The 15,985-nt window shown below is 47.4% G+C and overlaps 1 protein-coding gene and 3 non-coding genes across 4 annotated transcripts; 3 read left to right on the top strand and 1 right to left on the bottom strand.

The window, feature by feature from the left end:
* Positions 1–1,467: 1,467 nt before the first annotated feature.
* LOC101612432 (putative olfactory receptor 2W6) lies at positions 1,468–2,400 on the top strand. The gene has a single exon (XM_004670817.3). It carries the CDS (start codon positions 1,468–1,470, stop codon positions 2,398–2,400), a length of 933 nt encoding a protein of 310 aa, XP_004670874.3.
* A 10,610-nt stretch (positions 2,401–13,010) lies between these two features.
* Positions 13,011–13,082, bottom strand: Trnae-cuc. Its single transcript has one exon. It is a non-coding gene; the product is annotated as a tRNA-Glu (tRNA).
* Positions 13,083–13,433: 351 nt separating this feature from the next.
* Positions 13,434–13,506, top strand: Trnaf-gaa. The gene has a single exon. It is a non-coding gene; the product is annotated as a tRNA-Phe (tRNA).
* A 1,165-nt stretch (positions 13,507–14,671) lies between these two features.
* Positions 14,672–14,744, top strand: Trnam-cau. Its single transcript has one exon. It is a non-coding gene; the product is annotated as a tRNA-Met (tRNA).
* The last annotated feature ends 1,241 nt before the right edge of the window (positions 14,745–15,985 follow it).

Genomic DNA, 15,985 nt, shown 5'->3' on the forward strand with positions numbered 1-15,985 from the left:
AGTGATACTCTACCTTGAAAAAAACAATAAATAAAGATAAATCCAGATAGTACAGCTTCCAAAGTTCCAATTCAAGAACAGAATAGCATTATATTCACTTAACAAAAAAGAAGCTGCCATTTAGACAGGCCAGATTACCGCCCGAGGGCACAGTTGACATGCAGTGAGCAGCTGGGGTCTGATGACAAGCACTTTGAGTTCAGAGCTTGTGCATTTGCCAGGCATGGCAGGGAACATGGGGGAGGTGGCAGCAAGGAAATCAGAATTTCAAGAAAATCCTCAGCTATATGGTCCGTTCAAGTCTAGCCTGGCCTGCATGAGACACTGTTTCAAAAACTTTTTTAAAAAACGTGCATTTAAAGAAGCTGGGCGTGGTGGCACACACCTTTAATGGGGAGGCAGAGGTAGGTGGATTGCCATGAGTTCGAGGCCACCCTGAGACTACCTAGTGAATTCCAGGTCAGCCTGGGCCAGGGTGAGACTCTACCTCGAAAAGCCAAAAAAAAAAAAAAAATGTTAAGAAAGACTATATAATGTCATGGCAACGAAAGACACACCAATAAAAAAGAAAGGCTATATAGTGGGGGCATCAGAAGTGATACAATAACAATAATAACAGTCTTACTGGTAACAAGGGTTGTGATGTGATAGTCTAATGAAGGGACATAGACATTCCAACATGAGTATGAAAAGTGATGTTGTTACATGACGCTGGAACTTACCGCAGAATAATACCATTTAACTTTTCACCTAAAGCTTAGTTCCTTTGATAAAGGAAAGATTTATCACAATTAAGCCCTGAGTGTCATGGTTTAGGAGGAAACTCAAACATATCCTCATATAGAGGGGTATGGTAGGCCACACCTGAAGATACTGAAGAGGCTAACTGAGGCAGGAAGACTGTGACTTCAAGGCGAGCACGGGCAACACTGCAAGGCCCTGATTTTTGTTTTGTTTTTTGAGGTAGGGTCTCACTCTAGCTCAGGCTGACTTGGAATTCACTATGGAGTCTCAGGGTAGCCTTGAACTCACGGGGATCCTCCTACCTCAGCCTCCCGAGTGCTGGGATTAAAGGTATGCGCCAACATGCCTGGCTGTGATCTTAAATATATACACACATTTTGTGTAGCGCCCCATCCTACATACAGTTGTGTAATGGATGTTACAGCTTTGTCATATACTCAAGGTTGATGGAACCATAGTGATATGGAATGTCAACCTTTGTGAGTGAAGTACAGCACACAGAAATTGCCTTTATCACATTGTTGTAGAATCACTTTGGGTGAAAGTAACCATGGGAAAGCTAAGGCATTTCAGCACCAAATATTTTAAACCATGACCCAGATAGAAAAGTGAAAATAGATGAGTTTAGTGACTCATGACAAAAATCAGAGATCAGCAGGTCTACCTAAGGCTGAATCCATTTTCATTGACCATGACACGGCCCCCCGGCTTTCACAGGGAGTGATGGAAACCAGCAATGGCAGCTCTGGAACAGACTTCATCCTTCTGGGGTTCTCCAGTCGGCCGCAGCTGGAGAGAGTCATCTCCGTGGTCGTCTTTCTCTTCTACCTTGTGACTCTGCTAGGAAACACAACCATCATCGTGCTGTCCTATCTAGACGCGCAGCTCCACACGCCCATGTACTTCTTCTTATCGAACTTGTCCTTCCTGGACCTCTGCTACACCACTAGCATCGTCCCCCAGATGCTGGTAAACCTCTGGGGTCCACAGAAGACCATCACATTTGGAGGGTGTGTGCTCCAGTTCTTCTTTGCCCTGGACCTGGGGGCCACGGAATGTCTCCTGCTGGCAGTGATGGCCTATGACCGCTACGCGGCTGTCTGTCAGCCCCTTCTCTACACGGTCATCATGCACCCTGAGCTTTGCCAAAAGATGGTGCTCTCGGCCTGGCTGGGTGGCCTTGGCAGTGCCTTAATTCTTTGCTCCTTGACTTTGAAGTTGCCAAGATGTGGGCACCGGGAAGTAGACAATTTTTTCTGTGAAATGCCAGCATTGATTAAGATGGCCTGTGTCTATTCCAGGGTCATTGAGGTTGTCGTCTTTGCCCTTGGAGTTATATTTCTCCTAACACCTCTGTCACTAATTCTCATCTCATATGGAGTCATCGCTCAAGCTGTAATGAGAATTAAGTCAGCAGCAAGGTGGAAAAAGGTCCTTAATACATGTGGTTCCCACCTCACAGTAGTAACTCTGTTTTATGGGACACTCATTTATATGTACATGAAGCCACAGAAAACCACATCCCAAGATGAAGGACAGTTCTTTACTCTGTTTTACACAATTGTCACCCCCAGCCTTAACCCTCTGATCTACACCTTGAGAAACAAAGATGTGAAAAATGCAGTGAAGAGAATACTGTACCTGAAAAAATGTTGAGAAGGGGCTGAAGAGATTCTCAGTGATTAAGGCACTTGCCTGCAAAGGCCAGTGACCCAGATTCAACTCTCCAGGACCCACCTGAAGCCAGATGCCCAGTGGCGCACGCATCTGGAGGTTGTTTGCAGTGGCTAGAGGTCCTGGGGCGCCCGTTCATCCCCCTTCTCCGTAGCTTTCTTTCTCTGATCACAAATAAGTAGATAACATTTTTTAAAGAATAAAAAAAGTTTAAGAAAATCTTGTATTCCATAGAAAATAAGCCAGAATTAACTGTAGAAAGCTAAATAAATACTGATCTTTACCCATATAAATGTATTCATTGCTCCTGATCATTCATGCTACATTCAACATGCAGTAGGATTTGTACTACATATAATTTTGAATTCGTAAATGAACTGGTTATGTATACATAGGAGATATTTATAGGTAGATAAAATACTACACGTGCACCTAAAAAGCTATAATATGCTAATCACCAGTTACATAAAACAATAGAGATATGATAGTTACAATAAACAGTTATGTGAAAATATTAGTCCTAGAGAGATATCTCACTGCTTAAGGTGCTAGCCTGAAAAGCCTAATGAATGACCCAGATTTGATTTCCTAGTAACCATATAAAGCCAGATACACAAATGGCACATGCATCTGGAGTTTGCAGCAAATGGAGGACCTGGTGCACCCATTCTCTCTCTCCTCTCCTCTTCTCTCTCTCTCTCTCTCTCTCTCCTTGTAAATAAAAAAAAAGCATTATTGAAAAATATGGAAGATTTCAAACAGGCTCCTATTCTTAGGTAAAAGCGTAACGTGGGTGTCTTTTGCCTCTTGTCCTGTAATTTTATGAGAAATGCAACTCAGTTTCGTTGGCATGATGAGGGCTGCATAGGCTCTGCACACATCCCACCTCTGCCTCAAGCCTTAGCTGGACATACGGCGGCCATGCTGCAAACTGCATTCCTACCCCGGCCTCCACCAGCCCAGGGCCAAGGCAGTGATGGTTCCCACGGCTGGGTCCTCCTCTGCAGTGGGAACAGACTTGCTCTCACCTTCCTTCCTTCCTTCCCTCGGCTGGAGTGTGAACGTGGGTGGTTCCCAGCATCGACCATGCGAAAGAGAACAAGCCCTGAAGCACAGGTGAGAGTAAGAAGGAGGCGCAGGAGCCCCACTGCAGAGAGCACTCCTCCTCCGCGGGAGAAACCTTCTCTCTGTTTATTTCTTCATCTAAGAGGGAGAGAGAAGGAGAGAAAGAGAGAAAATGGGAGCACCAGGGTCTCCTGCCTCTGCAAATGATCTCCAGATCTTTATGTATTTCTTTATCTAAGAGGGAGAGAGGAGAGAAAGAGAGAGTGAATGGGTGCACCAGGGCCTCTAGCCATTGCAAATGAACTTCTGTGCACCTGGCCTTTTGTGGGTACTGGAGAATGGAACCCAGGTCCTTGGGCTGTGCTGGCAAGTGCCTTAACCGTTGAGACATCTCTTCCACCTCCTTTTCTCTTCTTTTCTTCTTTTTTTATTTTGTTTTGTTTTTGTTTTTCAAGGTCGGGTCTCGCTTTAACACAGGCTGCTTGGAATTCACTATGCAGTCTCAAGGTGGCCTCAAACTCATGGCGATCCTCCTCCCTCGGCCTCTGGAGTTATAATGATAAAACATAACCAAGAGTCCTACAAAGCCTCCTCAGTCCATCCCTAAAGCCTCTGAGTCTACCAGTGTTATGGGTTGTTCTGCAGTAACCCAGGCATGTGGGAGGGTCTGAGCAACCTGGAACTAAGATTTCTGCTTTGATTTTTCTGTGTCTCTTGAATGAATGACACAGCCCCCAAAAAGAAGTCCATAGAATGAATAAGTGAATGTCTTTTTATTTTATTGACAACTTCCATATAAATGAACAGTGTACCATGATCATAACCCCTCCCACCACCCTCTCACTTCTTGCTCCCAAATGCCCCTCCTCAGAATCCCTTCTTCTTTCCAACTTCTCTATTTTGATGTCATTATTTTTCCCCTCCTATTTTTCAGGTCTTGTGTAGGTGATGTCAGCCACTATGAGGTCATGAATATCAAGGCCATTTCGTGTCTGAAAGACAGTATTGTAAGCAGTCTTCCCCTTCCTTTGGCTCTTACATTGCTTCTGCCACCTCTTGTGAAATGGCCCCTGAGCCTTGGAGGGTGTGAGCAAGGTCTCAGTGCTGAATGCTCCACTATAACTTCTTCTTGTCCTTTTGGTGAGTTTTGAGTCACCCCAGTTGCCATCACCATTTGAAAAGAGAAGCTTCTCTAACCAAAAGTAAGAATAGCATCACTATGTAGTCATAAGCATAAGTTTATGTTATGTTATGTTTAGAGGGCAGATTGATGGGCATAATACATCCAGTTAGCCAAACAACAGTAGTAGTTCCCCCCTCTAGGGTTTATGACCTCCCCAGCCATAGGCTTTTGATTAGGTTTTCAGTACCAGGCATAAATTCCCTCCTCTGGTTTTCCCTACAACAAACATGTCACCATTGCACCAGTTGGCCAGCTGCAAAGCTTGCAAGGTCCCCTGCTGGTTAACACTGTTGATGATTTTTCTCCCCCCCAAAAGTCTGCATAGCCCTTTTCCTGACAGCTAGTCAACAGGGAAGAGGCTTCCAGCCAAAAACTGTCGATGCCAGGTGTGGTGGCGCACTGGTGATGCACACCTTTAATCCCAGCACTCAGGAGGCAGAGGCAGGAGGACCACTGTCAGTTCAAGGCCAGCCTGAAACTACAGAGTGAATTCCAGGTCAGATTGGGCTACAGTGAGACCATACCTGAAAAACAACAACAACAACAACAACAAAAAAACTTCTGTAGATGTTCAAGGCTCTTAAATAAAATGGCACATTTTCCCATTTTTTCCAAATGGCACCTTTCTGTACACTTTAAATAATCTCTCAATTACTTCTGATGCCTAATACAATGTAAGTAAAGGCCCATAGATAGCTGTTATAGTGTATTAGGGAATGATAAGGACAATTCTGTACATGTTTAGTCCAGATGATTTTTTTCTGAACATTTTTGATGAGTAATTGATTAAATTCAAGGATGCAGAACACATGGAAGCAGAAGGCTAAACATGTTAATCTACAAACTAGAAACCAAGAGGAACAAAGAAAATAACTTACTATTTCAAAGCACAGGGATGGATAATGACTGAATTATTATTATTACTATTTTCGATTTTTCAAGGTAGGGTCTCACTCTGGCTCAGGCTGACCTGGAATTCACTACATAGTGTCAGGGTGGCCTCAAACTCTCGGAGATCCTCCTACCTCTGCCTCCCAAGTGCTGGGATTAAAGGCGTGCGTCACCATGCCCAGCTTATTATTATTATTTTTGTTGTTTTTTCGAGGTAGGGTCTCACGCTAGCCCAGGCTGACCTGGAATTCACTATGTAGTCTCAGGGTGGCCTCAAACTCATGGCAATCCTCCTACCTCTGCCTCCCGAGTGCTGGAATTAAAGGTGTGTGTGACACGCCCAGCTTGAATCTTTTAAAGAAATGCATCATTAAGTTTAATTAGGGAGGATAAACTGTGGGGTTTTGGAAACAGGCTCTCGTGTGGAAGCACTGCAGAGTTTATAAGGTTTGTTTAAGAGAAACAGGGTTGGGGGGTGGAGTAGGGCTGCAAGTATGTGGATTTAACAGAAACTGATGCTTTTAAAAAATTTTACCTTAGGCTGGGCATGGTGGCACACGCCTTTAATCCTAGCACTCGGGTGGCAGAGGTAGGAGGATTGCCATGAGTTCAAGGTCACCCTGAGACTCCATAGTGAATTCCAGGTCAGCCTGGGCTAGAGTGAGACCCTACCTTGAAAAACAAAACAAACAAACAAAAAAAAAAAATTACCTTGGGCTGGAGAGATGGTTTAGCGGTTAAGCACTTGCCTGGAAGCCTAAGGGCCCCGGTTTGAGGCTCAACTCCCCAGGACCCACATTAGCCAGATGCACAAGGGAACACACATGTCTGGAGTTCGTTTGCAGTGGCTGGAGGCCCATTCTCTCTCCCTCTCTCTATCTGCCTCTTTCTGTCCCTCTCTGTCTCTCTCAAATAAATAAACAAAAATAACAAAAAAATTTCCAAAAGGAAAAAAAAGTAATAACAAAAAAATTTTTTTAAATATTATGTTGAGACTGGAGGCCCTGGCATGCCCATTCTCTCTCTTTCTATCTGCCTCTTTCTCTCTCTGTCTGTCACTCTCAAATAAATAAATAAAAAGAAACGAAAAATTTTTTTAATATATTATTTTTATTTATCACTGGGTGTGGTGGTGCATGCCTTTAATCCCAGCACTAGGGAGGCAGAGGTAGGAGGATCGCCATGAGTTCAAGGCCACCCTGAGACTACATAGTGAAATCCAGGTCAGCCTAAGCTAGAGTGAGACTCTACCTCAAAAAACCAAAAAAAGAAAGAAAAAAATGATAACTGGGCCAACTTGAAACCACCTGGCCTCATTGGTCGTCTTCTAGGTGTGTCAAGTCTGCATCCAGCAGCAGTCTTGGGTTTATCAGGTTAATATTAATATTAGGGCAAGTGGGAAGGGAAAAACCTGGGATGTTCAGGCTCTGGGTTTAATCCCGAGACAAAAGAGGGAGGTTGGGAGAAAGGGAAACTATTCAAAGCTAATAAAGGGTTGCAGGGATGGTTTAGTGGTTAAGGCACTTGCCTACAAAGCCAAAAGACTCAGGTTCGATTCTCCAGGACCCACGTTAGCCAGATGCACAAGGGGGTGCACTCCTCTGGAGTTCGTTTGAGTGGCTGGAGTCCCTGGTACACCCATTCTTTCTCCCCCTCTCTCTCTCTCTCCCTCTCTCTCTCTCTCTCTCTCTCTCTCTCATTCTCTCTCATTCTCTCTCTTTCTATGTCAAACAAATAAATAAATATGTAATAAAGCTTTAAGATCACTCTTACAAGATTTTAAGCGCTCACCGCGGCCACATATGAACAATGGGTCATGTTTTTATGCCCTTGTGAGTCGACTGAACTATCAAAAGAAGTTTTCTTCCTTGCTGCTTATTATATCCTTCTGGCTAGAAATGGTCCATGATCTCTAAGCACAAAGATGAAGATGCCCGTTGCTTTTTAAAAAAAAAAAAAATTTTTTTTTTTTTTGTTTGCTCTGTTTCTTTAGAGGTAGAGTCTCACTCCAGTTCAGGCTGTAGTCTCAGGGTGGCCTCAAACTCATGGTGATCCTCCTACCTCTGCCTCCCAAGTGCTGGGATTAAAAGTGTGCGCCCGGCTCCGGTTGCTTTTTCTTATTGATATGAACATTTCGTTAATTCACAGGCCATCCTTTCACACTACCGGTCAGAACATTCAGTGTCTACATTTCAGGCTCCCCTTTTTCCCAACTCCAAAAGTGACTGCCAGTTTGCACATCCAACCAGGAAAAAAGCTCCAGGTAGCTGTGCGCCGCTGCCATGTGGGCTTGCAGACGCGAGGTGGCGCTGTGGGCACTGGCTCCGGACGTGCGCGTTGCTGATGCTGGATGCTGATGTGGGATGCGGGATGCTGATGCGGGATGCGGAGAACCGAGGTGCCCGGCTCTGCGCACGCGCCACCGCCGTGCTAAGGAGACGGCTACCTTGAGTCTCTCAAGCGCCAGGCCTGGCGTGAGTGGGGGCCGTGGTTCTCAGGTCTTCCAGTACGAAAAGAGATCCGGCAGCCCGGTAACTGCAAACGATGAGGGTGTGGGGGAATCTGACTTGTTTCCTTTTTCTTCTCCTTCTTCCTCCTCCGATTCTTCTCCTCCTTCTTCCTTCCTTCTCCTCCTTCTTTCCTCCTCCTCTTCCTCTCCTTCTTTCTTCCTTCCTCCTCTTCCTCCTCCTTTTTTTTTTTTTTTTTTGGTTTTTCGAGGTAGGGTCTCACTCTAGCCCTTCCCCCTCCTTCTTTCTTCCTCCTCCTTCTTTCTTTCTTCTCCTCCTTCTTTCTTCTTCCTCCTCCTCCTCCTCCTCCATTTTTTTTTAATTTTTATTTATTTATTTGAGAGTGACAGACAGAGAGAGAAAGAGGCAGAGAGAGAGAGAGGCGAGTGGGCGCTTCCAGCCACTGGAAACGAACTCCAGATGCGTGCGCCCCCTTGTGCATCTGGCTAACGTGGGTCCTGGGGAATCAAGCCTTGAACCGGGGTCCTTAGGCTTTACAGGCAAGCGCTCAACCACTAAGCCATCTCTCCAGCCCCCTCCTCCATTTTTTGGTTTTTCGAAGTACGGTCTCGTTTAGCCCTTCCCCCTCCTTCTTTCTTCCTCCCCCTCCTCCTTTCCTCTTCCTCTTCCTTCTCCTCCTTCTTCCTTCCTTCTCCTCTTCCTCTCATTCTCTCTTCCTTCTCTTCCTTCAGGGGTTGCCCGCGGCGGTAAGTTTTCCCTCCCGGCTGATACCAGGCAGAGCGCAGCCGAAGGTGTGCTTGCGCCCCGCCGCCAGCAGAGGACGCGCGCTCTCCATCGCGGGCTCTGACCGCCCGGGGCCGGTGCTTCGCGGGGGCGGCGGACAGCGACGTTGACTGTGACCGCTGCCTGATCAGGGAGCCCTGTGACACGGGAGATTCGGGCTGCGGGACAAGGTTTAGCCCTAACACCCTATTTTCCTCACCTGCCTTATCGAAATAGCCTGGAACTTTCGCCCACTGTGGTCGTCTGTCACCTTAGGGTCACTAAAAGGTGTCCGTTGCGGGGAGATGCTGTTCCAAACGTGGTCCTGACCATGTCTGAAATGAAAAGAAAATTCAACCTGCCGGTGTGTTTACCTGGACTAGTTTGCCAGTCAATCAATAACGCAGGGGAGACTATGGAAAGGGACGTGGTGCGAGGCCCAGCTGACATCAGCCAGACCAGAGTGACAGATATAACCGGCTGTGTCCTCCAGGAAGCCCCCAGAAAAGAGAGAAGTGGAGTCTTCTTAGGGCCAGAAGGAATTGTGAGTCAGGCTCAGGGAGACCACTCTGCATAGAAAAAAATAATAATAATCTTACTTTCTGAAGCACTGATAGTTCCTGGTGTGGGACACTGAACTAGGGCAAAAGCAGAGGCACTCCCCTCGCCTCCCACCGCACCCCACCCCACCTGGGCTGGAGCAGAGGTGTACTGGGTCGGCGCTGGGCCTGCAGGAGAAAACTCCACCTACTAAATTCAAGCTCTGACCTAGGCAGGGCTAGCTTTGGATGCCAGTGACTCCATTCCACTGTAGCACACACAAGTAGGTATTTTCTCCTTCCATGATATTCTTTGAATAAATGACTGAATCCAGAAATAGCATGTTATGGTTTATTTGCATTAAACATTGATCGAGGAGAGACATAGAAGATCAGAGCAGTGTTTTGGCTTAGAATAATGGATCAGTAAGCAAGTGGCCAGGTTCCTTGCCTGCGTGGGATCCATACTCTAGCAGACTGAGATAAGATGCATGACAAGTAAAATAATAAATAAAATATGTAGTATGTTAGCTGGGCATGGTGGTGACACCTTTAATTCCAGCACTCCCCGGGAGTACATAGTGAATTCCAGGTTAACCATGCACTAAAGTGAGATCCCACTCCCCAAAACCAATACATATGGAGAGAGAGAATATTAGAAGTTATTGGGGGTAAGGGTGAAAGTGACTAAGAACACCAGAAAGAAATAAAAACAATAAGCAATGTTAAATTCCACCTGCCCCCCTGGCCCCTGTTGCAGTTGCCATCCCATTGCTGGGACATTTCTATCACACCCTCCAGTGGCTCAGGGACTACGGCAGAAGAGGTGGCAGAAAGAATGTAAGAGCCACAGGGCATGGTGGCACACACCTTTAATCCCAGCACTCAGAAGGCAGAGGTAGGAGGATGCCTTGAGTTTGAGGCCACCCTGAGACTACATAGTGAATTTCAGGTCAGCCTGGGCTAGAGCAAGACCTTGAAAAACAAAAACAAACAAACAAAAAGAGATTGTAAGAACCAAGGGATGGAGAGAAGTGCTTTGTGTCTTCCACACACAAAGTGGTCATTGTATTTATGACCTAAGACCTGCATAATATTGGTCCCATCAAGAGGTTGTTATGGATGATAACCACAAAGAAAGGAGAGAGAGAGAGGAAGGAAAAGAAACAGAAGACATCAAAATAGAAGAGGGAAATAGAAGTAGAAAAGAAGGGGCTCAATGAAGGGGAATGAAAGGGGAAAGGAGGGTGGTGGGAGGGGATTCTGTACATTTTTAAAATATTTTTATTTATTTGCAAGCAGATAGAGCTAGAGAGAAGAGAGACAGAGAGTGGTCACGGCAGGGCCTCCAGCGGCTGCAAATGATACATACACCTCTTTGTGCATCTGGCTTTACGTGGGCCCTGGGGAATCAAACCTGGGTTGTCAGGCCTTGAGGGCAAGTGCCTTAGCTATTGATCCATCTCTCCATTTTTAAAAATTTATTTGTAGGGTCAGGGTGCCAGGGCCTGTTGCCAGTGCAAACAAACACTGCAAAATGCATATACCACTTGGAGGGAGGGAGTGCTTATGTGAGTGGCTTGGGAATTGAACTTGGGTTGGCAGGCTTGGCAAGCAAGCAAGAACCGTCTTCCCTGCCCCAGATTGTGTAGGAAAAAAAAGTGTTTTATTTTCCAGGTAGGGTCTCACTCTAGCCCAGGCTGACCTGGAGTTCACTATGTAGTCCCAGGCTGGCCCTGAACTCACAGCAATCCTCCTATCTCTGCCTCCCAAGTGCTGGGATTAAAGGCATGTGCCACCTCACCTGGTTGTTAAATAGGAAAACAAAAACAAAAACAAAAAAAAAAAAAAACAAAGAAAGAAAAGAAAAAAAGAAGCTAGTCAAAAGTGTATCAAGAGAACGGGTATACCACAGAACACTGCGCATAAATAACCAGTGGGCATCTGAGAGGGTACTCAACTTCATTCATCAACAGTGAGGTTCAAATGAAGGTGATGCCCACACTCAACCACAGCGATGGTAACAATGTACAAGTCAAACACCGCTGTGGGCCCTGTAAACCCTGTACAACTGCTTTGCCCGGCACACGGCAAACCCGGGGGCACCACAACCACTCACAAACACTAGAGAAGTGCGTGCATGTTTTCACCAAAAAAAAAAAAAAAAGCATACACAAAGAAATGCACAGCAGCGCTGTTAATAGCCAACCTGGAACCAATTCAAATGTCCCCTCGGTTTCTGAGAACAGATGGAGATGCTGTCTAGAGAATGCAATCCCTGTGAGAACAAAGAATGGTTTTTATCCTCTCTCCTTCCCTCTCTCCCTGCAATCGGCAGTGGTCTGTCCACTATCAGGTCTCTTACCAATTCTAAAACATGGCCAGGGTTGAGAGAGACTGACCGCTTTGTGACGACTTCAACGTTCAGGGACCCGCAGCAAAGGGCCCTCCTGCCAAACTGCATCAAAGGCAGTGTTCCCGGGACTTGTTTGCACTTTTGCATGGTCGATAAAAGGAGAAAAACAGAAAAATGAATAAGGAGAATGGAACTATGAAAGCAGTAAGCATCGGAAAATACGAGAGCTTATTCGAGTATGGACTGGGCGCCCACGTGGGTGAGTGCCCACAACCAGCCTGAGCCCAGCGTGGTCAGGAGAGCATGTGGCCAGCAGGACTGCCTTCCTTCTGGGCTCCAGATGAGCCAGAACCACAAATGTTACCTAATCCCCACGGTGTTAGCGGCTTTAAGGCTGGCTCCAGGATTCCCAATGGCTGTCTCATATGCCAATCAAAGAACAGAGTAGTGAAGGGCAGAGAAAGGTTTAACTTACGTGGACACATTAGGAAGAGCACACAAAGGGGTTCGGTGAGTCCCCCCGCCCGCCCCCCTCACGCCTCCACCTCCAGCAGGAACTTGGAAAGGAGGCTTGTGGTAGGCACCGGTGACAGAGCGAGCAGTCCCGGCCGATCATCCACCCGCGGCTTGTGGAGGGATGCTGAAGCAGGTACCGCGGTCATGCAGAGGGGGCAGCCTGGTCGCGTGAGATGGTCACTGTGCTCTACGTAGCCTTACCGTGATGGTAAGTGCCCTCACTGCGGTGAGCTCCCCTACCAGACTCTCCGTTGCTTGGGGGCAGTTCCGGTCCCTTGTCATAAAGATGACATTCCTTGGGATCCAAGTTAAGTACTGCTCGCGGAGAACTCCCTATGTAACCTCCCTGTAGACACCAAGCTGATTTAAAGCATTTAAATCAAGCAACCTGAGAGAACTTTCTGGGAAGTATTTCTGTCCCCTGGGGGTCACATAGGGAACCCCAGCCCCACCTGACACGCGCCGGCCCATCACAGCCCTCACTTCTTCACACCTGTCTGTCCAATGAGCTGTAGTAATCCCAGCCAGGCTTCTGCAGTGTGTGCAATTACCCCTCTCACTGGAGTCACCGGACGGAAGAAGCGAAAATATGTAAAAGCGCTTCAAAAAAACCAAAAAAAACAGGCATTCGATTTACAGATTAGTAAAATTTAAACATCGTTGGTATAGTATGACTGGAAATTTTAAAGTTGGCACACATCAAAACAGAAATAAGATAGAAAGAACCTAGCCGGGAATGATTCCACAAGACGCTTGGTAACTTCTATGCACTGGGTGAGAACAGGGAAAGGCTAAAAAAGGAAAAATCTGCTTTCCCTGACCGGGAATCGAACCCGGGCCGCGGCGGTGAGAGCGCCGAATCCTAACCACTAGACCACCAGGGAAGATGCTGGGAGCTTCCCGCGCCAAACCCATGAGCTCAGGGATCCACACTGCGCGGACCCCTTAGGAAACCGCCCAGGACCACCCGAGCGATAAAACCCCGGCCCCGCGGAAGGCGCGGAGCTGCGCGATGCGGAACCTCCGCTGGGACGCGTGGGCGGGCCCAGGACGCCCGATGGCCATCCGGCGAAATCGGTTTCAGTGATTTAATCTGCCTCGTTATAAAACGTGGAGTTGTTCAAAAGTAGAAACTTTTACGCTTTTCTTGGGTTCCCCTGCGCCGCTCATCGCGCCCCATTGTGACGACCTCGGTGGTGAAGTCATTAAAAGTTTATTCGAAGGAAATGAACGCAGCCGAAATAGCTCAGTTGGGAGAGCGTTAGACTGAAGATCTAAAGGTCCCTGGTTCGATCCCGGGTTTCGGCAGATGGCTTCCTCTTTTTTTTCTTTTTCCTCTAGTTCCTGTACCCGATAACATTGGTGTTAGCATAACACTAAGTTAAAAAAAATAAACACAAACAAACAAAAAAACACTTGGTAGCCGGGCGTGGTGGCGCACTCATTTAATCCCAGCACGTGGGAGGCAGAGGTAGGAGGATTGCCGTGAGTTCAAGGCCACCCTGAGATGACAGAGTTAATTCCAGGTCAGCCTGGACCAGAGTGAGACCCTACCTCGAAAATAAAAAAAGCACTTGTCTGTCCTTAGTGGTTTTATTTATTATATCCTCTTTCTTGGTTTGATCTCTGTTCCACACATTTCCCCCCTCCAAACCCACCTTTCCTCATCCCCATCATGTTATCCAACACCTGAATGCCAAAAGATACCTCACAGGACTTTGTTTCTCTATCACAAGTCCCCCTCGGCCCCAACACCCGAAACCTCTCTTCTGTCTTCTAATACAAAGGGAACCGGTGGTGCCCACAGAAGTGGCATGCAGAAGGCTGGCATCGGGTATTTCGATCCTCGCACCTCTGCCTCCCGAGTGCTGGGATTAACGGCGTGACCACCACGCCTGGCTTTGTGGGAAGATTTTTATTAAAATAACCCAGTCTGGGAGCTTTCCCGATGACGTCTGAGGTGCGGGCACTTGCACCACAGTCGTCCTCTACTCTGCACAGGTGAGGCCCTTGCAAAGCCCCGCGCTGCGCCCTCAGGACCGGGGACCGGGAGCCGCCCGGGACGGCCGCGGCGCCCCGGGGCCGAGCCTGTGCGCAGCTGCCGCTCGCGGAAGCTGGAGCAGGTGGACAGCATCCATCCGCGCTGCTGTCCAGGGGAGGTCGCTGCAAGGGTCTCCGTGATTGTGACGCTCTCCAACCTTCTCTCCCCGTCGCTGAGCCCCGCCCCCAACCACCACCCCTCAAAACCTAGGGCCCCTCTCCCCAAAGAGCTGGGGACTTGAGGGATACACACCGGGGAAGCGGCAGAATCGGCGCGACCGTTTGCATCTCGTAGAAGGTTCGGAAGCCTCTGAGCTTCGAAGACGTTGGTTTAAAGACATTGAAGGCGAACGCAGTCTACAAAAGGAAGCAAAAAGCGTAGGCAGAATAAAGATCGGGCCCAAGAGGACGTGTTTCAGGCTCTTAGTCATCTGCCTCCTTAGCGCAGTAGGCAGCGCGTCAGTCTCATAATCTGAAGGTCCTGAGTTCGAACCTCAGAGGGGGCAGTTCAATTTTAGTTAGCTACCAAAGTTCCTTTCTCGGGCAGCTTTAAATCCTGAGCGTTTGTCCCGCTGCTCTCAATTCCCAGAGGACAAGAACGCGCAGGCAGATGGAAGGAAGCTGGGGGGCAAATTCTTGTTTCATTCATGCATCGGATCCAGGTCTTCCGTCCCTGCTGGTTCAATACAGAAACGTCAGGATGTAGCTTTCCTTGTTTGAACCCTTGTCTTTGCAGGTGGAGGTCTCGCTGAGAGGCGGCTCCTCCATACATTGGTTATGGTCCTTACAAAAAGACGACGGAGGGAGAGAGACTGAGAGGGAGAGAAGTAAGTAGACATTAAGCTTAGGCCACCACAGAATGGGGAAGATCAAGGACCGGCTGTAACTGCCAGATGCTGGGAGAACCAAAATAGAATGAATTTTTCCCTAGGCCCCACAGCCTCTAGATCCGTGAAAAAAAAAAATTTTTTTTTTCTGTTGTTTTTAACCAGAAGTTTGGTAATTTGTTAAGACAATCCTAAGAAGCCTATACACTCCAATGTCCTCGCACCCAGCTCCAATCATAGCCGGGCGGGTGGGTGATTCCGAGGTAGGATCTTCCTCTTGTCCAGGCTAATACACAGACCCGGAATTCACTCTAGTCCCAGCTGGCCTTGAACTCACAGTGATCCTCCTGCCTCTGCCTCCCTAGTGCTGTTATCAAAGGCATGAGCCACCACCCCTGACCCTGTTATATTTTTTTCATAGACTTTATTACTATAAACCAGGCATTGTGGTACATATCTGTAATCCTAGCACTTGGGGGTGAGAGGGGCTGAGACAGGAGGATTGCTTCCAGTTCCAGGCCAGCTTGGGCTACTGAACGATATGCTGTCTGGAAGTGGAGGAGGGTTGGGGGGTGGGGGGGAGAAGGAAGAGAAAGAAAGATAGGAGAAGGAAGGAGGAGAAAGGGGAGAAGAGGGAGGGGAATTTATCACTGCGTAATGTACTTTAACTTAGATATTCCCAGTGCGTAGCACTGTATGTGATAAGCAATGAGTATTTCTCAAATCAGTCTTTCATGAACACATCAAATGTTCTTCCTTCAATATCTCTTGTCACCATCTTATACCTGGGCAAGCAACATCTCCCCTCTGCTGAATCCCTCCTTCCTTCCAACTAGTCTCTTCTATTTTGGTGTTATCATTTCCCCTTCCCAGTATGCAGGTCTTGTGTAGGTAGTCCACCAGTGTGAGGTCATGAAGTC

This window comes from Jaculus jaculus, chromosome 13 (assembly GCF_020740685.1).
Source record: "Jaculus jaculus isolate mJacJac1 chromosome 13, mJacJac1.mat.Y.cur, whole genome shotgun sequence".
Lineage (NCBI taxonomy): Eukaryota > Metazoa > Chordata > Mammalia > Rodentia > Dipodidae > Jaculus > Jaculus jaculus.